The 24,707-nt window shown below is 43.9% G+C and overlaps 1 protein-coding gene across 1 annotated transcript in view; it reads right to left on the bottom strand.

Annotated features, from left to right (window-relative positions):
* tmeff1a (transmembrane protein with EGF-like and two follistatin-like domains 1a) overlaps positions 1 to 24,707 on the bottom strand; it is a gene marked incomplete at both ends in the record, with an annotated part of 134,576 nt that overhangs the window by 26,801 nt on the left and 83,068 nt on the right. Inside the window, 2 exons of the mRNA XM_080725935.1 lie at positions 7,040 to 7,069; positions 18,816 to 18,945. Coding sequence (XP_080582061.1) covers positions 7,040 to 7,069; positions 18,816 to 18,945 — 160 coding nt within the window. The remainder of the gene's footprint in view (positions 1 to 7,039; positions 7,070 to 18,815; positions 18,946 to 24,707) is intronic.

Raw genomic sequence — 24,707 nt, 5'->3', positions numbered from 1 at the left:
TTTTTTTTTTTTTTTTTTTTTTACACGAAAAAATAATTATCAGAATGTGATAGGCCTATTCAGAATATCACAGTAGTAGAGATAGCCAAATACGAAATAAGTTAGGCCTACCGGTAAACACTAACAGTTAATGGTGACCGTTATAGTAGTTATAAAATGCACCAGAACAGCTTGGAGCGATCAAGGACCGTCCTCCGCTCCAATTGCGCTCCTATTTGGGGCCGCGAACCGGGTGGCGAATCAGCCTCGCTGACACACGCTTGATGACAGTAGAGTGAGAGCAGCCGAGCTGGGCAGAGACAGACGTGTGTGCTCTGAACAGCGAACACCCATCCATGCACCCAAAGATTAAACAGCCTTTCTCCTAAGCATGAGCAAAGATGGATTTCATTGCAACCCCCTAAAGGATCTATAATGCGATTTCTGGGGTTGTTACATCGAGACCAGTTCAGCCCGAACGCGACGCGCTCCGACGCAGTCACCAAGTCTAATCATCATCCGTGCAACTCCGCTATACATTGAGCCTGTTCGTCAACAAACTGTGTAACATTTTCTCCGATTGGGTTGGATTTTCCAAGTGTTAGCCTAGGTGTTAATGCGGCCACGCATCCACGCGTTTTCAATGGATAAAACAGCGCATTTAAAACATTTCCTACACTGTTTTAGCTGGTTAAAGGTACAGTACGTTCGATGGTTCGAAGGTTCGGACGTTCGGTTTTTATTCAATTGAACGAACCATCGAAGGTTCGATGGTTCGTTCGGAAAATCCCCCCGAAGTTCGAATCCCTAAAACAGCGCTAGATTACAACCCTATTACTGACATGGTGTAATCAATATGATGTCAATAATCTCTATCTCTATTTGGGATTCCTGGAATCGTTAGACAATAAAAATTGATGACATCACGAACGCCATCATCACAAACATGTAAACGTCCTTTACAGTCAACCGTCAACATTGTTATTTAATGACAAATCCACAGCTCTCGAAGCAACCTCTGGAAGATATTTGTCAACACTAGCGGTAGCGCCTGCAATAGCACACCCCAGAATCTCAGGATTTGTCTCTTTGCAGATCTTCAAGACTCAGCTTTCAAGTCCCCTCCACTTCCAGGACACATTTATCAACAGAAGACTCGATCTCCAGGACTTCTATTATCGGGTTCAAACAGTTCTCCCTCAACAATACTCAGACTCCAGAGCACAGGGGTTGATATTTTGGTTACACTCTTAGCAGACGACACTGCGAAAGGTCCAATAATTTACTGGTGTTGTAAAATGTTTCGCTGGGTGGCGAAGCTGGAAGGAGGACCTAAACGAGGCCATCATGCTGCTGTAGCACTGGGGCACAAGGTGTACTCATTTGGAGGGTACCTTTCCATTGAGACAGACCATCTCGAGGTGCACATCTTCAACACAGTGTCTTTGCTTTGGAAGGTGTTGCCCCCTGTGACAAGCGAAAGAGGAGAATGTTCCCCCGAGGTTCCCTCCAAGCGCCTGGGACACACAGCCGTGGTATTAGAAGATGTCTTCTACATCTGGGGAGGACAAGATTTTGATCACAACTACTGCAGCGTGCTCTATGCGTTCGGCGCTGACACCCACAGATGGTCCAAGCCCAAGGTTTCTGGGACTGTTCCGGAGGCAAGGAGCGACCACTCTGCATGTGTTTTGGGCAAAGTCATGTATGTCCACGGAGGACAAGCCCAACTGACTGGACTCACTAATGACATGCACACGTTGGACACCGCCACAATGGTCTGGTCTTTGATTAAAACTGGAGGCATTTCGGGATTTGGTTCAACAGGTCACTCTGCCACCATCATCGGGACAAAGATGTTTGTATCTGGGGGCTACCTGTTATTCCACAACTACAACAAACACATCGACTACAACAGCATCAGAGTGTTTGACACAGAGACCGACCACTGGCTGATCTCGCCTTATTTAAAGTGTCTTCTTCCAGGAGGCCACTTTGGTCATTCAACCTTTGCCTACAACGGAGAGCTGTACATGCTTCGCGGCTACAGCTGGACGAAAGCATGTGATCTGTGGAAGCTCAATCCAAATGCCTCTAATCCAGAATACTTAAATCCAGTGAGCTTCTCCTGGTGGAAGCTTGAGCCAAAGGGGAAAGGCCCGTGTCCGATGTACGACACGTGCTGCTGCGTGGTGGGAGATCGTATCGTACTCCTGGGAGGATACAAAGGAGACATCAGGCCCACTGGCGACCTGTACGTCTTAGACTTCAGTCCCACCATGAAGACGCTATGCCAGCTGGCATTCATTCAGTACGACCTGGAGCAGTCTGGACTCCCACACAACATCAGGTGGGATCTGGCAGCCATGACTACCAAACGCAAGAAAAATAGCATGAAAAAACTCTTCTTAACACCTTCTAAGCCAAGGGGAGCCCCTTAATGTTAAAACCGTACTATATCGCACATCCCCCCAGGGACTCTCAGCCACGTCGTACATTCCCGGACTTTGTCTTTAAAACCGGAATAAAAGCTTTTGATCCGAAAATCGGCGATCGTCTAACCTTCCCTAGTCACCACTCGTGCACTGATAGCTCATGCAGACCGTGCATGAAGCAGAGGTGACGTCAGCGCCTCTCCTTCTCCAAGGCACCTTCCACCCATCCGTTTACTGTCTACACACTCGAGCTCCTCCTGCAGCCATGCTTGGGGCTATGCTAGCGAAACTTTTCAGTTCTGTTCTTCAGTCACACATGGACTATTTGCGGGGACATTTACGTGAAAGGATCGCGCACGCGAAACGCACGGGGACATCGACGATCGGCCAAAACCCCCATTCTATCCCAACGGAGATCGAGAAAATCATGGTGAGTTACTGGCCTGGGGGGAAAAAAAAAAGAAAAAACAGCGGCGCTGTTCAAGATGGAGGGGCTGCGGGGTCATGTTTATAAACATAATATTATGTCTCAGATCACAATACAATAATAGAAATTTCACGGCTAATCTACCAACCACCATTCTATTTCGGACTGCAACGTGTTAAGCTGTATACTCTCAAGACGTTATTATGTAAGCTAGCAGTTATTCAGTACGGTCTGGAGCAGTTGGGATTCAACACATCAGGCAGGAACTGGCAGTCAGCAACAGGAAAAACTGCCCAATAAATACAAAATCGCACCCGTGCGAAGTGAGCGGTGCAAACTAATTCCTGCAAGGGCACCGCCTGTGCAAATCAGTGTTGATAAAATAGCTGATCTACAAGCTCACAGCACTTTGTGCTGCAACTCGCATGGCAAAATTAGTTTTGCTTTGTATGATGTCAGACTAGAGGCCTGGTTGGATTATATAAAATGTTGCTGTACATTTTTTGAAGCGGTGAAAGCTGCTTCCAAGGAGTGGCTTTGTGTGTCCCACGTCCATATATGGTCATTTCAGTCCAGAATGAACAGGCTTTATCAAAAACAAAATGTGTGTCCCATGTCCATATATGGTCATTTCAGTCCAGAATGAACAGGTTTTATCAAAAAGAAAATGTCTGTTACCTCATGTCCATATATGGTCATTTCAGTCCAGAATGAACAGGTTTTATCTGTCCCGTACGTCCAGAATATGTGTGTAGTGTCCGTCCCGGTCTGATGATTGGATACTTTGGGGATTGGTCAAGCTTCACATGACAATTCGGCCCTCCAGATAAAATCATTCATTCATTCAGAATTGAAAGAATGTATAGATCACAGAGTTCACAGCTCTTTGACAATTTGACTCTCCACACAATTTTATACTCAGATTCACCGCTTCACTTCGAACCGAGGTTTGATTTTTTATTATCGACCAAGACGAGAAGAAGCTTCTAAGTGTCCAGGATATGGGATCGGGGTCAGCTGGCCTTTTGCCTCCCAAAGGGAGCTTCTTGTGAGTTATAAAACAAGAGTGAGGAGTTTAGCTTATGTGAACTGTGTGTTACTTGGGACCTGTGACAATAACCACAATCTATGCAAGTGTGATTACTATCTCAGATCAAAGGCAATATTCAGCTCGTATGAGTTTAAACAGCCTATCAAAGGCCGTACTGTCCATAACGTCAACATTGCACGGACCAATCAAAGGCTGTTAAGGGTACAATTTTTTTCGTTAAATGCGCTGTGAAAGTGTCAAACCAATCGCAAGCCTCTGCGTACATGACATTACTTTCGATTGGTCTGTTCTGTTTGCTTAACACATCATGATCAGAACAGCTTTTGATTGGTCCATGCTGACGTCATGGTTAACACAAAGTGAAACATAGGAGCGGATTTTTACATTTACAAATTCTGAGTTACGGAGTACTAAAAACCAGTGTAAGCCAGTCATTTGAGCTTTTGCTTGTTAGATCAGGGGTCTTCAACAGGGGGTCCTCAGAGTTACTACAGGGGGTCCTCCAAATCCTTGTATGATAGAAAATGTTTTCTCCTTTTTTATATTAACCACTTGAATCCCAACGTCCATATTCTGAGAACTTTAGCCAAAAATAGCAGATCTACAAGCTCACAACGCCTCGCAGCAGCGCGAGGCATTGTGAGCTTGTAGATCGGCTATTTTCGGGCAAAGAGGTTTGGTGTAGAGGGGAAAAATAATGAAAAGTATTGATGGTTCAAGTGGTTAAATATCTGAAAACACAAATTGACATGACTCCAAAATACACTGATGATTGTGCTGTGAAACAATGAAACAATATGAAATCTATGAGGTTGTGGGGGTCCCTGCTTCATCTCCCTCTCAGCTAAGGGGTCCTTGGCCTGAAAACGTTGAAGACCCCTGTAATAGAGTATTTCTACAGTGTGGTGTTGCTAGAAGTTCCTCCATCTCTGCCGTTGGGTTGGCAGAGCGAGCTCATTTCAATTCAACAGCAGAACGTCACGCCTCACAAAACTCACACAAAAGTGTGTGCGTGTGTGACTCTGTGTATGTGTGTGTGTGTTTGTGTGTGTGTGTGTGTGTGTGTGTGTGTGTGTGTGTGTGTGTGTGTGTGCGTGCGCGTGTGGCGCTCAGCATTGTTGCATCATTCCAGTGATTTAAATTCCAAACAGACAGGAGAGAGACAGCTGTGCCTGGGAGCACAGCACTGCCCTCTGTGTGTGTGTGTGTGTGTGTGTGTGTGTGTGTGTGTGTGTGTGTGTGTGTGTGTGTGTGTGTGTGTGTGTGTGTGTGTGTGTGTGTGCGTGCGTGTGCGTGTGTGTGTGTGCGTGTGTGTGTGTGTGCGTGTGCGTGTGTGTCTGCAGGCTACATCAAGTCCATTGCCAGTGAGAGTCTCAATGTTTCTGGGAAATATAAATGTATGCTATTCTAAAAAATCACACCCGTGTGAAGTGGAGCTGTGTGTGTGTGTGTGTGTGTGTGTGTGTGTGTGTGTGTGTGTGTGTGTGTGTGTGTGTGTGTGTGTGTGTAGATCATGTGTACCGATTTTTGTGACATTTGAAGAAAATATGTAGGAAAAGGAGCAAAAAGTGTGTTTTGGAGAAAATTCAAGATGGCGGAAAATCTATCCTGGCGCAAATGGGCGTGGCCTATATGGGGAGATGCGTCTTGACCCAAGGAATCGAGGGAAAAAATAATTTTAATTTTCCGATCTACGGTTCAAGAGTTACGGGGCAAAACGTAAAGTGGGCCGTTATAGCGCCACCATGAGGCCGAGTGATGTAATTATTTTTCGATTCATTCTTAAAATCATTATGAATCTCCTCTCCGAGGTTTGAAACTGTAGCTCCTATGGTTTACGAGAGAAAAATACTTGAAAGTGATTTCTTGCATTGTCCCATTATAAGTCAATGGGGACAATTAAGCGTCGTTTTTTGCCGATTACGTCGGCATGGTAAGGCGGATCGGAACGAAAGGTAATAGAACACCATTCCCGGCCGAGCCGCACATTTTGATGTATATATTGCGCGAGTGGCGTAAATGGTGCGGCACTAGTTACGCGCCGAAGTCAGGCTACATACACACACACAGACAGACACACAGACAGACACACAGACAGACCCACACAGCCACGTATAGGGAGCTGCACACAGCTCCAAAAACCTTTCACGCACGCACACACGCATTCACAGACACACAGACACACGCACGCACGCACGCACGCACGCACGCACGCACGCACGCACGCACGCACACACGCCTATATGCTGTATCATTACCTACGCTATGCTCTAGTTCGTCTGAAAGAAGCCAAACAAAAAGCATGTTTTTACTCTTAGTGCCTGTGCACGAGATGAAGCAATTATGTACAACCTTCAAACACAGAGGCTACAAAAAACATGGGATCCATTTCGATGCTTTAATAATTCATCTCCATCTCCAGTCTGGCTCGGCGCCATGCAGCGGGTGGAGATCTGGCATCGTCTAGTCATGCCTGAACCGACGCTCATGCAGATGACAGAGCTACAGTAGACAGTATAGTGATGCAGCAACGCACATGTGTGCTTGAACCTAATTTGGGCTAAGAATTATTTAATGCTTTAAAGGTGATACACCATGAAATGTCACTTTTCCTATTTTAAAACCTTTTTTTGGGGTCCCACTAGCACCTTCTATCCTCACAAAGTCCCATTTCTGACCGTTGTGTCTTTCTCTGGTTTTGAGAAGGCGAAGGTTAAAAGTATCCCACGGGTTCTCAAAACAGGCTATCCAGATCAAAAGATTTTTTCGGAACAACATATTTTGAGATGGGGGTCCGCGGCCAAATACGTGTCATTTTGGGGTTCCTTGACATGAAAAAGTTTGAGAACCACTGATTCAGAGGGAGGATTTAGAAGACATTTATAGAATCGGGTCAAAAATATTCAAAGACTTTAGTTTTTTTGTTTTTTTTTCAAAAATAGCTACAAGCTGTTTTTACAAGCTCACAGCATGGCACGGTGCCGCGCTGTGAGCTTGTAGAGCTGCTATTTTTTAATAGTTAAAGCATAAAATAATGTTTAAAGTGGTTCAATTCCCATCATTTCAGATTTCATTTTAGATTTTAAGCACTTCAACCATTATTTTATTTAATGAATGAATGAATGAATGAATGAATAAAACACTCACCATCTCCATCTCCTGAGCCAGAGCCACCATCTGTGAGGAACAAGAAGGACAGAGTCAGACAATTAGCTTAATGTGCAACATTGTTTTCTAACTCAACAGTAAGAGAACCAGCATACGGTATAAGTGTATACAGGCCCAGGGTATCTGCACATTTCTAAAGTGAAAATTACAGGCCTTTTAGGACATTTGGATGAGTATTCCTTCCTACGTATAGACACTGAAGACTGTATTTTGATTGTCTTAAGTACCAGCTCTTATGCCTTAACTTAAAGGCCTGTCCATACTGTCTCCGACCACCACACTTTTTGCCGGAGAGTTCCGACTTTCCAACGTGCTTTCCGAACTCTAACTCAGGGTAATGCTTTTCAGAAGATGCGAGTGATATCATTTTGTAGATGAACCGGATCTTTCCGAAGAAAAGTTTGGTTGTCGGAGTCGGAGACAGTATGGACAGGCCTTTAAGTTAAGGCATAAGAGCTGGTACTTAACTCTTTTACTGTTTCGGACGTTCCCGTTCGCCCCAATTTTTAACCAAGCGTGCTGCCAATACGGCTCGTTATTTTTACCTTGTCTGATGACTGTAAGGCTTACAGTCATCAGACAAGGTAAAAAGAACTAAGCTGATGAGAGGTCGCGCCCGCCGTGTACAGTAAAAACATCTCCCGTAATGCTGCTCTCAAAAATCCACTGCACGTTAGCAATAATGGAGTCCCAAATCACTTCCTGGCTGTTTTCTGTGGATGTGTTCTAGAAAATACTCTATGCTCTGAATGGATGGCAAGCGAAGCGGCCCAATTCACAGTAATTATTTGCATAAGGCTGCCCTCTGCCGCCAGCTCGGCTAAAGTACACATATGAGCTTCCATTGTAAAACAAATTAGTTTGACAATTATCAATAGATAATTTTCTATAACATCGCAAAGGTAAGCTGCTTTTTGCTGGCACCAGCCCCAATAAATAAATAATAACATCTGGCAGTAGGACAGTTAAAACAATCAAAATACAGACCTGAATGTACCCTTTGTTGACGTATCAAAACAATACACAACAATACGTATATTTTAGTATTTTAGTAGTATTGGTCATTGCGTACTACTGTATGGACACCACTAGTGATATCTGTGTGACGCGGATCTGATAAGGAGCTCCTTTGACATCATCTCAACCTTATTAGTTAAGTGTGTTTAAGAGGCCCGGGTGCATTTACCAAATTGACCCTCAACCGCAGTGAGCTCTTGGCACGCCGTTCTCACTTTAAGAAATGGACGCTGGGTTCAGAGGTTTTTGGCATGGTGGTGGCATATATATACACAGTATATTTGCATTAAGAAATGGATTGGAGGAGTCAGTGTGTTCAATTTAACCGTGTCCTTCACTCTCAGAACCATGCTGTACAATGCAAGACCACAGTGCGTTTTAGTAAATCGTAATCTTTAGGCGTTTTTAGTCATTCTCAACCATTCTTATTTTGTTTTAAGGCTGCCTGATGACTACAAAGAACTACAACATGACTTAACATTTCACAACAATACGAAAAAATAAATAAAAATAAATATTCTCGCTAGAATAAAAGATCGACATGTATAACAAATGATTATTATACCAAAAGAAACGTAACAATTATATCAATTTAAACCAATTTTAAACATTTGGATTCTGATTCTGGTTTGGTGGTTCGGCCAACAACATGACTTGGTTGGTTATTTCCGCTCCCGACCGGATCACAAACCCGAAAATGGTTCCTGTTCCTAGGTTAGTAGTGGGCTAATCGGCTGCTTATAAATCTACAACAAAATGATCAACTCAAGCACTATGTCATTTGAAAATCAGCAGTAAAGGCCAGAGAATATTGCAGGCATGGATCAACTAAAATGATCAACTAAATAATAGATCATAACTTTTGCACTGCAAGGTTGTGAGCCTCATCTTCTAATGAGAAACTGCTCTCACAGGACCAGTGTCAGACGTATTAAATGCATTTGTCATTTCCTCCCAACATCCTCTTACATCATCTGTTGAAGGTACTCTTCAGCCCAGCACTCTGTTTACTAAGGAGCTGTAGAGACAGGGAGACCCCACTCTATAGCAAAGAGCTTTTTCCACAAAAAAATAGAAACTTAACATTGGTCCATTATATCTCCCCTTTAACGCTTGCGATGGCAAAAAACTTGGCTTCAGGTAAACAGGTGCTGCGGCAACTGTATTGCAGGCCATTAAAGGGGAGATATAATGGACCGAAGTTAAGTTTCCTAACTTTTTTGTGGGTATTTTATATTGAATAATGTGACTGAACAACAAAAGGTCACCATCTCCCAAGGCGCGGTGCCCCTGTTTACAACCAGAACTCTGTTCCTCTCTCTCTCTCATTCTCTTCTCCCATAGGTGGGATTGATTAGTGTGACAGAGCCAGTTCATCAGGCTCAGATCAATATTCATTAGGAGAGGTGGATGAGAGCCACTCTGAGCTGCAGGACAACCTTACACCTCATCTGGCCCTACACTATTAACAGTCCTTACTTCATTTTAGGGCATTCACCAAATATCTGAATATTCTAATATTAAAGTCACTATTTGACGTCGTTCCCCGAAGCCGAATATTCGATTATTATTATTTTTTTTTTATAGTTTTCTCTTTAAAAAATATATAGTTTATAAAGCTTGGCTAGATAGGAAGTCATAACAATGAGTTGTCAATGGGGTTCTCAAACCTTTTTAGGCCATGACCCCACACATAAACATAATTCGAACTGGGGACCCCCACCCTGACAAGCACTAGGAATTGTAGGAACTACATTTAATGTGACTCGGTTCTGCAGATAAATATTGTGAAAATAGCAGATCTACATGTAGATCGGCTATTTTCACAATGTTCGCCTCTTGCTTACTTAATATTTGACAGTTTGGCCAGTCCTGTCGAATATTTGACTATTCGAATACTTTCAGATTAAATAATTCGAATACTAAAACTCACTATTCGTGAATGCCCTACTTCATTTCCCTTCAAGTTCTTAAAAACTCGGTCCTATGATAAGATAAGATATGATAAGACTAACTTATAATAAACACATAAACAAATAGCAGCATCAACAGAGAAAGATACACTGATAGAGAAACATAATGCCATGAACTGTTAGTGTGTTCATAGTCTATTTTCAATAAAAAGATCCATAATTCATACAATAACTCTTAAAAAAAGTCTTATCTGTTCCCCGCCGCGGCACGGAGTGCAGTGCCGTTCCTCGACCCGACCCGACGCGCGGTTTAACCGAACCGGCGCAAAACGTTCGGAATCTCCTTATGCAGATCTGGAGGAAATCGGCGCAAGCGCTGACTCATTGTGACATCACTTCATAAAAGGCTCTGACATCACGTACGCCACATGAGTCAACAAAAAATGGACGCAGATAGACATATCTCCGTATATATACGCCACATGAGTCAACAAGAAATGGACGCAGATAGACAGATATCTCTGTATATGGGCATAAAAGGGACACAGACAGATACAGAGATCTCCATATATGGGCATAGGCAAACAGATGGTCAAAACGGGTTCTATGGGGTTTGCAATAACGGGTGGGGCATTCATTCCCGATTTCAAATTCGGCACGCACGTTCCCCGCCACAGCAGGTAGTGTTTTGATGTCTGACATCAGGGTTTTCCGGAACCGGCACTGGGTCTGCATAGATCTCCATAATAAATGGGCATAAAATTGATGCAGACAGACAGATACATATATCTCCATATATGGGCATAAATGGACACAGGCAAACAGATGGTCAAAGATCTCCATATATGGGCATAAAATGGACGCAGACAGACAGATACAGATATCTCCATATATGGTCATAAATGGACACAGGCAAACAGATGGTCAAAACGGGTCATATGACAACAGGTATAATGGGGTTTGCATTAAAGGGGGAACCGGCACTGTGTCTGCAACACAGTCGGAGGCACAGACAGATACAGAGATCTCCATAATGGGCATAAAGGGACACAGACAAACAGATGGAGGAGGAGACAAACATAAGACAAGCAACAAATAGTGTGACTGGGAGGACATCGATGATTCAGATTTAAATGACTTTACAGCTTTTGCTGAAGAAAACAAGGATCAGTAGTCGAGATCTGGGTTGGCTGAGGTGCAGACGGAGGAGACAAACATAAGACAAGCTAAATCAACAGCACAAGACTGACAAAAAACAGGTTCTCAAAAAAAAAACTCAAGCTGAACTCTCCCGCTCCAAAAAATAAAATAAAAGAGACAAAGACAAACTTAAGACAAGCAAAAAAGCGTGGGACTGGGAGGATGACTTGAATGATGCAGATTTAAGCAGGCTGCGTATTCTGCTTAAAGAAGAAACAAACAAAAACAAAATCTCATATATGGGCTAAAAATGGACACAGATAAACAGATATCTCCATATATGGGCATATACGGACATAAAAGGGACACAGACAGACAGATACAGAGATCTCCATATATGGGCATGAAATGGACCCAGAACTGTATCTGCAGTGATCTCCATATATGGACATAAAATGGACACCGACAGACAGACAGATACAGATATCTCCATATATGGGCATAAATGGTCAAAACGGGTCCTATGACAACAGGTATAATGGGGTTTGCATTAAAGGGCGGGGCATTTATTCCCTACTTACATCGTTCCCGAGTTGGCCAGGTCGCCGACTAGACACTGGGCCGCCCAAAGGGCGGCCCAGCTTCTATTTTTATAGTTTATATTAAACCATAAAAATCAGAGGGGACCACAGGGAATCATATCATATCATATACCGTTGTGTCCTGTTGAGCTTGGTACATTTCCTGGGGCAAGCTGCCCAGATCACACATGTCACACATGTCTTATTTTTCCACTCTCAAAAGGCGCCTGCAATGTAGTACATTTTAAACTACATTGCAGTGCACATCATGGGGCGATCACTGCTTGCCTATCCTGTGAATTGTTTTATTTTAATTTTTGTTTATTTTCTTTCTATTTAGTTGCTGAGTGAGGTCAGCAGACAAAGTGACGTGAGTGAGATGAAAAAAAAAAAAGAAAACCTGGGTGAAATGTGCCAATCTCAACAGGAAACAACGGTATATTGCACTTGCCCAATAGCCCATATCGCAGCGGTTCCCAAACGGTTCAGGTTGAGACCCAAAAGAGAGACGTTTGCCCAGGACCCAAACCAGTGAAAATAGCAGATCTACAAGTGCATGACCAGTTCAAAACACTGATGCTGTCCTACAGGGGAACAAAGGGGCAAGGCTTGAAAACATTCAGAATCCCCAAAAATGTCTGGGGGTCCCTGAGTAAGACACATAACCACTAACTACCCGACCGCTCATCATGACCACCTGAGCGGTCAGCATCAGCTGGTCGAAGCTGAAAAAGAAATCCCCCTCCGCACGAAATCTTTTTTTCAAACAGGGGTCTGTGGCGTTAAAGTTCGTTGCACACTGCTGCGTTTTTTTTTTTTCAGATGAATATAGGAGCGAATTTCGGAGCACGTGAATAGAGAAATCAACCTCACGTTATGTCAGTCACATTTGCACACTGCCGCCCGCTTCGTATTTATCTTCGGACCACTGGGTCCCTTGCTCTCTCTATCTCTCTCACTCCTTGCCCTGAAAAACGCATTTCGCAACGAAAGTGTTGCAGTGTGCAACCAGCTCAATTCGGATTGATTTCCGGAATACAATGCGGCCGATATTATGAATATACACACACACACACACACACACACACACACACACACACACACACACACACGGTGAGAAGACAGCATGAATCAGGTTTCTGCGTCAGCGTGCGGCTCACAGGTTGGGAGTTCCCGGCGGTTCCGTTGCGTCCAGGCGGAGCGGAACGGAAAGGAACGCGAGCGGAACAAAACAAACACCGTTTTCTTTCCTGGGCACAGGAAGCTGTGTAACACGATGACTTGGCGTTTGTTTCCTGGGACACGGGAAGCCGTGTAACACGATGATTTAATGCTCCAGAGCAGAATGATTTCCAACACCGGCACATAAAAACCTACACCAAGGAAGGACACCACTGTGTACCCAGCCTCCCTCAGCGAGCGTGCGCGCACACACACACACACACACACACACACACACACACACACACACACACACACACACACACACACACACACACACACACACACACACACACACACACACACACACACACACATGCACGCATGCGCACATGCACAACACGCGCACAACCAGTGGTGAAATAAATACTTTTATTTTTAACTAAAAGAAGAAAAAAAAAAATATATATATATATATATATATATATATATATTTCTCTTACGAGGACCAGGAGAATTGTCCTCACAATATCTATTTCTCAAATTCTACTAAACTTGTGGGGACATCTGTCTCTCAGAAGTATAGAAGCACACACACGCACACGCACGCACGTGCGCACACACACGCACACTCACACACGCACACACGCAAAGACACACACACAAACACACACACACACACACACACACACACACACACACACACACACACACACACACACACACACACACACACAGAATCACTCAGATGAAACCATCAGCAGTGGGTGACAGCGCGAGGCTGCAGCTCAATCTGTCAGAGTGGAGGCCTTCATTTCCCCCCGCCGTCGTTCATCACCGCCTCGCCGCCGCCGCCGCTTACGGCTCTGCAGAGTCTCACAGCGGCAGTGTGGCTATGCTGATGATGAACTGAACACGTAATAGTCGGGGAGCCACAGGCCCAAAAGCTCAAAGAAAAGGATTTTACCTGTGACGTCATGACATACTTTTTATTTTTGTTTTTTCTATTCATTTGTTCATTAACACTTCGCCAGCCGAAATAGAATGGCTTGTTGTAGATTAGCCGTGGAATTTCTATTATTGTATTATGATCTGAGACATAATATTATGTTTATAAACATGAGCCCACCACCCCTTCTTCTTGGACCACGCCGTTGTTTTTTCTTTTTTTTCAATACCCAGGTCGTTAGCTCACCGTGATTATTTGGATCTCCATTGGGATAGAGTGGCTGTTTTGGCCGAGGCGCCTTCTCCCCGTGCGTTTCGTGTGCGCGTTCCGTTCACGTAACTGCCGGTTCAAATAATCCATGTGTGACTCAAGAGTAGTCATGTGCATTTTCGCTCGCATAGCCCTTAGCACTCCTGCTATGCGAGCAATAACATCTAAACAGAAAATGAACGGCTGCAGGGAGCCTCTAGAAGGAAAGGGCCATGACGTCACTTCTGCTTCATTTCAGACGAGCCATGCGCTATCGATGCACGAGTGGTGACTAGGGAAGGTTAGACGATCGCCGATTTTCGGATAAAAATCATTTATTTCGTTTTTAATGACCCAGTACGGTAAAAGACGGCACGGCTGAGACTCCTTGCTCAGATGTCTTTTTTTTTTATATTAAGGGGCTCCCCGTGGCTTGGAAAGGGTTAAGGTACACAGAATGAGAGGCCTGCTCTGCCTGAAACATTGCGAAAAAAGGTTTTGACCATTTGTATATTCACTGTCCCATCGACTTCACTATACAGGAAAAGAATACAAAAAAAATCTGTTTTAAGTATCATGTGAGGGGTCAAACTAGGGGTTCTTCATGATTCTGAATCCATTGCAATCATTTGTTTTACTTGAAAAACATTCCTTGGGCTAGACGTCGGCCTCTCAAAACTGTGATTTTTGATGACTCATCACTTTTCACCGTTTTGTGGGGCTGAAATCTAGCCTAATGGATGTTTTTTTTCATGCAAAACAAATGCTTGCAATGGATTCAGAATCATGAAGAACCCCTAGATTGACTCCTCACATGCTACTTAAATCAGATTTATTTTTTGTATTCTTTTCCTGTATAGTGACGTCGATGGGACTTTTTTTCCCCGCAATGTTTCCGGCAGAGCAGGCCTCTCATTCTGTGTACCTTATTGACCAAATTAACACTTATGTTGCAATGATTTTTTCCGGCCAATGTCCCGCGTTGCCATGGTTACCATAGACTTCCATGTAATTGTGCAAGTGTGTAAAAAGTGCACGCCCATGCCTAGATGATGCACCACGTGTAGATGCTGTTCACAGCTTTCAAACAAAAAAATCCGCTTGGAAATCCGTTCAGGCATTCATGATTTATGGGCCATTATGTTTTCTTCAGATGTAAACAAACATGGCTGCCATGTTTGAAAGAATGGGTTGGTATGGGGGTTAAACATGCAATTTCGCGATCGCGATCATGCCTAATACATTTCTGGAGGTCCAAAAAATTTTTTTGAAAAAAAAATTTTTTGAAAAAAAAAAAAAAATCTTTTTTTCAAAAACGGCCCAAACTCGGGAAACTCGGGGTTGGCACAGCACTAGTACCAATACAAACTCGGGAAACTCGGGGTTGGCACCATATGTGTTAATAGAAAACAATAAAATAAAAAGTATGTTGTGACATCACAGGTCCTCTCAAATTTTGGGCCCGTGGCTCCCTGGCTAATATAGTCCGGGAAAAAAACGGTGATTTTTGGCTGAACGTGGTTTCGTCGGTAAAAGTTTTTTTCTCAACTGATTCTTGTAGCTTGGGGTCACCTCTTAAGGATTCAAGAGGATGACCAGTGATATCCATTGAGCATTTTTTATTATTAACCCCTTAATGCCTGAAACATGGGCTCCCATTGACTTTCTATACAGGAGGAAAATACCCAGAAAAAGATTATTTTTCTGGGTATTTAAGGAGGATCTGAGGGGTCTAACTAGGGGTTTGTCATGATGCTGAATCCATTGCAGGCATTTGTTTTGCACAAAAAACATTCCGTGGGCTAGAAATAGCCTCAGAAAACAATACACGTATGGGTGAGTATTCATGTTAGTCGGAGGCCTTAGGGTTTTTTTTTCTCGTGCTAATCAGTCTAAAAGTGCAAAATTTTGCACAGATGTAGCTCAGGGCTTGCTCTAATGATTTAGCTAGGGCGCCCGAGTCTGCGACATTCGGGGTCGCCACAGCGGCCAAATCAAGTTGGGCTCCCATCGACTTTAGTGATGAAAAGTGATGAGTCATCACTTTTCAGAGTTTTGTGGGTGTTGTGGTGACCCCGAAGGTCGCCGACCTAGCTAAATCATTAGAACATGCCCTGAGCTACATCTGTGCAAAATGTTGCACTTTTAGACTGATTAGCACGAGAAAAAAACCCTAAGGCCTCCGACTAACATGAATACTCACCCATACGTGTATTGTTTTCTGAGGCTATTTCTAGCCCACGGAATGTTTTTTGTGCAAAACAAATGCCTGCAATGGATTCAGCATCATGACAAACCCCTAGTTAGACCCCTCAGATCCTCCTTAAATACCCCGAAAAATAATCTTTTTCTGGGTATTTTCCTCCTGTATAGAAAGTCAATGGGAGCCCATGTTTCAGGCATTAAGGGGTTAATAATAAAAAATGCTCAATGGATATCACTGGTCATCCTCTTGAATCCTTAAGAGGTGACCCCAAGCTACAAGAATCAGTTGAGAAAAAAACTTTTACAGGCGAATCCACGTTCACCCCCATTTTTCCCGGACTAATAGGACACCATAGGATCACAATGGAAACAAGAAAAATGCAATTGGAAACTACAAGTGTGGTTGCCTTGAGGCGAGTTACACTTGGAAATATCTCTGTAGCCTATACGGTCAGTCTTTGTTTGTGTCATCCAGGCCTGGAATTTCTTCATTTTAGGGGCAAGGCCACTTGGCCTTTGGTGTTGTCCATTTTTTTAGGGCACAAAAGGCCAAATATCAGGGCAGGAAGGCCATAAAATAAAACATGATTTTAGTCCATTGAAATAATTTGTTGAATCCAATGGTTAGGAATGATAACCTAATCTGCAGTGAAATAGATAGATGATGGAATTCACAATCTGATCCATGCTCAGCCCACCATCAATCAAAGTCACTGGTTTGGTTTAAAGATGGGAAAGATGGGGACTCGGGGGAGTAAGGATTTCAGAATCTCAACAAACAACACTGGTGTCTACATGACAAGAAAGAGACAGAGGGGGCGCCCGCTGGCCTGGTGGTCAAGGCGCATACCACATACTAGGCTATGATGCCTGCTGGCGTCGCCGGTTCGATTCCCGATCCGGATGACCTTTGCCACATGTCATTCCCCATCTCTCTCCCCATTTCCTGTCAGTCTACTGTCCTATCAATAAAGGCATAAAAAGCCCAAAAACAAATCTTTAAAAAAAAAAGAAAGAGACAGAGGAGAAAGTGGTACAGTCAGCTGGGGCATTAAGGCCACTGTGGCCTCAGGTCATGCCATTGTTTGAGGGGCACAACTACAACACCAGAGGCAGCACCACAGATCACGTTCAACCCAGAGTCAGCTCAAACAAAGGGTCAAACTCGTTCTTCTGCTATACCACAAAAATGTGGAACGCCTTAAAGGAGTGTGGTTCCCTAGCATCCTTTAAAATCGCCCGAAATGGGCGTCCGGTGGCCTACTGGTCAAGGCGCATACCACATAGGCACCACCACATAGGCATGGTTTCCGCGGCTACGCCGGTTCGATTCCCAATCCGGACGACCTTTGCCGCATGTCACTCCCCATCTCTCTCTCTCCCCATTTCCTGTCAGTCTACTGTATACTATCAATAAAGGCATAAAAAAGGCAAAAAAAAAAGATTATAAAAAAAAGAAAATCGCCCTGAAAAACCACTTACAGGCGGCAGCCGTTCGCAACTGGCAATATCAAACCTAGCCCAGCCTTACCCTCCCCTGACCCTTCTTTGTATTTACCTATGGTATATATATTTTTTGCACAGTCAGTCAAAGTCAGTCAGTCAATCAATCAATCAATCAATCAATCAATCAATCACAAAGCCAAACTGAGGTGGCGACGGCAGTCATGAGATTCCTGCCCTAGTGTCATCCTTTTAGCCTTAATGTGTGACTGTACATGGTGCTGTTTACACTTCTTTTTTTTTTTTTTTTTTTTTTATCCCACAATTTTGTAACCCATTTTTTCACCCAGTGCCAATTGCCTATGTAATCCTGGGCTCTGCTCTCCCTCTGCCGCGCCTGGGGAGACAACGGACTGACCTCATGCTTCCTTCTATGCATGAGGAGTCCAAGTTGCTTCTTTTCACGTGACAGTGGAGATTTCCCCAGGATGGACGTAGTGCGTGGAAGGAACACGTTATTCCAACCAGTTCCTTTCCCCTCCATCAGCGTCCCGGCTGGCCAGGGGGAGGCATTATTGAGCCCCTAGGGGGTCCTCAGAGTTACTACAGGGGGGGCCGCCAAATCTTTGTGATAGGATCATTCTTTTAAAGGAACAACTTGAACAACTCGCATCCCCATTCTGAGGAGCACTTTAGCCAAAAAATAGCAGATCTACAAGCTCTCAACAGCTCTTTGAGAGCTTGTAGATCGGCTATTTTTGGCAAATAGGTTTGGTGTAGAGGTAAAAAAAAAGAGGGGACCAAGTACAGAGTGGTCAATTTAAGTAAAAACACGAATCCAACTCCATATTCTAATTTTTTTTTTTTTTCTTTCTTTTTTTAGTCTACAATTACAATATTTTTAACTCAAATATTTGCTTCTGGGGGGCGTCCCCGACACATAATATTTCGAGATGGGGGGCATGCGGCCATACATATAATTCTAGGGGTCCTTGACATTAAAAACTTTGAGCACCACAGATTTCAGAAAACCATTTAGAAGACATGCGTAGGTTATTTCTCAGGTCTAAAATGGGTTTTAATTAAACTGGACTCACCAGCGGAGCAGGAGCCGTCGGACACCCTGGAGATGAGCCTCTGCTGCTTGCAGGAGGCCTGTCGCCTGTAGCACTCGTTCTGGTACGTGTCCCCGTTGGAGCCGCACACCGGGACGTAGTTCCTGTGGCACTGAAACACACGGAGCACAGAGGATTACAAACAGGCAGTGTTGGGGACAGGGACGTGCTGGCCATTGGGAAAAGCGGGACAATTCCCGAACGGCCGGTTCATTCCCGGCCGGTCCAGGCCGGCCATTAGGAAAAAATTAAAAGTAAAATGTCGGCCTTCGTTCCATTTTGGGGGCTGGGCGGCCAACAAAGTAAAATCGTCACTGTCGGGCAGAAACCTTGTATCTCCACGTTTCTTTTTTTTTTTTTTTTTCCGCAAAGCCCTGCTTCATCATACAAGGCCGTCGCACAAAAGTAGTGAAAACAGCAGATCTATCGGCTGTTTTCACTAGTTTAAATCATTTTTAAAATGATAAATACAAAACAAACGGTTTTGGACATACAAGGTTTCCACCCGACAACAACGAAATATAACTCATGTAATTGTCCCACTGGCTTGTCACTTGTCATGATCTGAAATGGCAAATCTTTGAGTAGCAGCAGCGCTATAGAGAGATATCTCTCTATTGCGCGCAATGAGGGCCTCTCCAACTCTTTTTCCCGGGCTGAATCAGAGTCCCAGCATGTCCCTGTACGAACTAAGTTACATTTTGCTGTAACTTGCTGGTGACTGAGTTACATTCATATTTCTGTAACTGAGATTTTCTTTTTTTTTTGGGTCATTTTTGGCTCAAGTTACAAGAAGTTACAAGCAAAGTTATAATTTTACGATCAAATGTCCTCAACAGATCGTAACTTATTTTTTAACTTTATTTTAGGAACACAGATGTTTACTAAAGAAAATGGCAACCTTTTTGAAATATCAACCTCACGTTATGTCAATCACGTTTGCATACTGCCGCCCGTTTCGTATTTATTTTCGGACCAGGGTTGATTTTTCCCGATTTTCGCAGCTGTCGCACTGAGTCCCTTGCTCTCTCTCTCTTTCCTCTCTCTCTCCCTGGCCTACGGCTTTCGGAGTTCCAAAACGCAACGAAAACACGCAGTGCAGTGTGCAACCACCTTAAAGGTGATACACCATGCATTTAAAAAGTATTTATGTCATATTGTTTATGTCCCAAAAACGTTTTTCAAAAGGTTTGAGGCTAAATTACCACTCCTGAATAGAGAGCCTCTCATTTTTGAATGGCTCTCAGAGCATTGTCAGCTGCAGTACCACCTTTGGCCTGAACTGCGCCACCCCCCATCTTTTTGAAAAAAAAAAAAAAAATGAAAAAAAAAAAAATATTTTTGAAAAAAAAAAAAAAAAAAAAAAACAACTTCAAAAACGTCCGTTTATGCTTTTAACCTCCACCTTCCCAAAACCAGAGAAAGACACAACGGTCTGAAATGGGACTTTGTGAGGATAGAAGGTGCTAGTGGGACTGGGACCCCAAAAAAAGGTTTTAAAATAGGAAAAGTGAATTTTCATGGTGTATCACCTTTAACAATTTCTCCGATCGCTCCTGTCTGAAGCCCTGGTCGGGTAGGACAGATGGACGCAAAATGGAATATATTGCATCTTCTGAAAAAAAACAACACCTGGACCATCTTTGGGGGGAAAATAAGTACTTTTAGAGGTAAGATTGCCTTTTTGGCCGAGATTCACCTTTAATGGGTAATGAATGGATTGAAACTAGCTCACAGTGTTGAGATCAGGGGGCAAATATATTCAACCTGACATCTTAATGAACTCTCCATCACGTGACCATGACCGATGACCTCTGCGACCTCTGCCACATTTCCACGAGCGTTTGGTTGCTTCCCCTCCTCGTGTCCCATGAGTCCCGCTGCGCTAATGACATGTGACCTTGAGGAGCCCGTTTGGGGACGCTCCTGTGACCTCTGGATATAATTCTGTGACCTCCGGGTTAGAATACAATTAAAGAGCATATGAAGCACCTGCTCGGCTCACAGACCTGTGTGTCAGCTCATAACGTATCCGAGCTCGGATGTTAACAACCCATTTAGGCCTACGATTATTGACTGCTTTAAATACTGAAAAATAGCAGATATACAAGCTCACAGCGCGGCACCGAGTGCCGCGCTGCGAGCTTGTATATCTGCTATTTTTGAAAAGTCATGATTTTTCTTTGCAAGTCTTTGCATATATCTATTTAAAAGCGAACATTTGTAAATCAAATATTTGCTTCTGGGGGTCCCTGGAACAACATATTTTGAGATGGGGGTCCGTGGCTAAATACCTGTAATTTTGGGGGTCCTTGACATGAAGAAGTTTGAGAACCACTGATTTAGAGGAAGAAGTCGGGTCAAAGATCGGGTCAAAGATATTCAAAGACTAGATCTACAAGCTCGCAGCGCGGCACTCGGTGCCGCGCTGTGAGCTTGTATATCTGCTATTTTTCTAAAGTTAAAGCATAAAATAATGGTTAAAGTGGTTAAAATCTAACGCGACTCAGGCGCGTTCCAGGTATTCGAGAGTTAATGTGTATTATCAGACATTTAAAACTCAAATGTCTGAAAATCACTTAAACCCTCAGTACTTACTGTAGAGCAGTGGTTCTCATTATTTTGTGGGGTCCCCAGATGATTAGCTTAATGTAAAAAAAAAATAGAAAAAAGAAATGCCTCACTTTGAAAGTTAAAACATGCTCTACTAGCTCCGCCCCCGGTCAGGGTTCAGAGAGTTTTTCTCAGTGAAAAGTAGTGGAGTAAAAAAAAAAGAAGTCTGAGTTCATACTGTGATTGACAACCACCACATTACTTTAACCCTTTAAGACCTGGAATATAAAAAATAGCAGATATACAAGCATATATCTATACAAGCTCCGAGCTTGTCGATCTGCTATTTTTGTAACAACCTTGCTTTCATTATATTTTTTTGCAATATATCTGAATATCTGAATATATCTTTTTAAAAGTGAACAACTGTAACTCAAATATTAGCTTCTGGGGGTGGGGGTGGGGGGGGGGGGTGTCCCTGGAACAACATATTTTGAGATGGGGGTCCGCTGCAGTACCTATGATCGGCGACCTTGTCCATTGTGCTTCACTACTCCCTCGGTTCTGCAGGCTTTGGTCTCCAGTCATTCATTCATTCATCCATTCATCCTCGACATCATTTATTCACTGTCTTACTTGTTTTAGAGGGCTCACTGTACTTGTTTAGGGTGTGTGTGTGTGTGTGTGTGTGTGTGTGTGTGTGTGTGTGCGTGTGTGCGTGTGTGTGTGTGTGTGTGTGTGTGTGTGTTTTAACTCATACTGTGCTAAGGCCACACAAGGGCGCCAGAGTGCCAGAGATACTCTCATAGCCCACCGCTGTTACATACAGGCACCCACGAAGCAGTGGCGTTTCATAACACGGTGACCAGTGGAATGAAAATCACCCGGAGGAAGAGAGCTAACAGATGGCTATAGGCTATCACTCATTTTAGAAGCCCGATTTGCGGTGATTTAGCCATAAATAAAACTTTTCTGCTACCATAGGAACACAGTTCAGAGAAAATGCTCTCTAAAGATGTGAGAATGTATTGGATTAGGCGGCGCCATGCGGCGGCGTTACCCGATTACGGGCCGGTGGAAAGGGACCTCGGTCGGCGGCCTGGATCAAAATTTAGACAGAGGCTTCGCTGAGGCCTCCGATTAATTAATTCATTTTATTAAAAAAGCCGGACTAGTTCGGGATCGGCACCCCGGAATACGTCGCGCCGCCGACAGTAAAGATTGAGTAAAAATTGGGGGGCTCTAAACTTGGCATCTGGCCATTTTCAATGGAATAAATCGTCGGACCATCTAGAATAGGTCGTTGGAAAGCGTAGGACGAGCCAGGCCCACCCACATCTCTACAAGCAGCTCAGGGTAAGTAAAATAGCAAAACAAATATTGTATTGTATTGAAAAAAAACAGAACTTGTTCGGGATCGGCACAAGAAGGGTTTAAGAGTACTGTTATTGTTTCAGTCGACGTTGGTAGTTATGGCTGCCAGTTCCCACCTGATGTTGTGTGGGAGTCCAGACCGCTTCAGACCGTACTGAATAACTGCTAACTTACATAAAGTCTTCAGGCTAGGACTCAAGTCTAAGACATACAGGTCGTCAGGTGTTTTGTCGCCTCCAAAGAGGATGATACGATCTCCCATCATACAACAGCACTGCTTATATTTCCGAGACGGTCCTTTCCCCTTGGGCTTTACAAGCTTCCTCCAGGAGAAGGTCTCTGCACTGAATTTCCACAGATCGTTGCGGTCCTGATCTCCAAATATGTACAGCTCTCCATTGTACGTAAAGGCTGAATGATCACAGCCGTGTTCTGGAAGAAGCGGTGCAGAAGGAACGCGGTTCATCCAGCAGTTGGTCTCTGTGTCAAACACTCTCATTGTGTCGCAGCCCCGACCGTAGCCCCGACACTCCACCCTGCCCCCAAATACAAACATCTTTGTCCCGATGATGTTGGCAGAGTGACAGATTGAGGGAAGTGGAAGTGGAGGAGTTCCTCTGGTGTTAATCAAAGACCAGACCATAGCGGTGGTGTCCAACTTGTAGATGTCACTAGTGATTCCAGCGTTGAGCCATCCTCCATGAATAAACATGACGTTCCCCAAGACACAGGCTGAGTGGTCGTACCTCCCCACTGGAAGAGTCCCAGAAACACTTGGTTTGCACCACATATTGGCGTCGACATCAAAGGCATAAAGCACACTGCAGCGAGGATACCCTCCCCAGATGTAAACAATATATTCTATCAGCACAGCACTGTGGCCTCCACGCGCGGCGGGAAACTGGCGTTTTGCTCCTCCAGGTGTCACAGGGGCCAACTTCCTCCAGCATAAAGACACTGTGTTGAAGACATGTACTTCCACGATGGTGGTCAGGTTTCTGTCTCCTCCAAAGCAGTAGATCATCTCGTGACCGACCGGCACAGCAGCCTGGTTCTTCCTCTGTTCTCCTTCCAGATGTATCGTCCAGTGAAACATTTCACACAGCAGATCCACCGTCAATGAGTGTTGACAACTAACTTACAGCTTAACTTAGAATGCAGGCCGGTTGCCTCGGTACTGGTCGCTAACTGATGTTTAACATATCATCCGATTGATTTTAAAGACCAATTACATGGTTGTGATGATGACGTTGTGATGTTATTGCAAGATTACGTTGGATATTGTAGGATAGATAATTCGACACACTCTGATTGGCCATTTGCCAGAAAATCACACGCAGTGTGAAGTGAGTGGTGCCTTTTATGGGTTAATTTCTCTACACATCCTTTGAAGCTTGGCCAACGCCCAGCTTTGCAGGACGGACCTATGCCCCTATCCATGCCAAACTTTGCACACACATACCTTGGCTGCCAAACCACAACCCCTCATTTCTCACATGGCCCTCTTCTAGCGCCACCATGAGGCAGATTCTTGCAAAACACATTTTTGGACACTGCTCCTACAGTTTTTGCCCTAAAATCACACAAAGCGGTACACAGTATCTCTAAAGTCATGTTATCAACATGGATCTGTCCCATTTCCCATATTCCCTCCTGATTGGCTACCATTGCCTTCTCGCTTATCTCCCGATTAGGGAGTCTTACTTGTTATTTTAATCACAGTTAATCGCATGTTTATTTAATTTTAGCCATTTGGCCTCTTCGTAGTTTAGGACACAGTTCTCTATGTCAGTGCATGCTGCTTATGTTTTGCTGTTGTGTTGTGGATTTCTGTGGTCATTGTAGATGCAGTACCTTTTTACTGTTGTTACCCCACAACTCATTAGGCATTACATATTTATTCAACTACTTTCAATAGGGAGCTAAATGCTACTATATTAGATTGGA

Source organism: Nannobrachium achirus (genome assembly GCF_963921795.1).
Source record: "Nannobrachium achirus genome assembly, chromosome: 5".
NCBI lineage: Eukaryota > Metazoa > Chordata > Actinopteri > Myctophiformes > Myctophidae > Nannobrachium > Nannobrachium achirus.
This window is presented reverse-complemented; position numbering and strand designations above follow the sequence as displayed.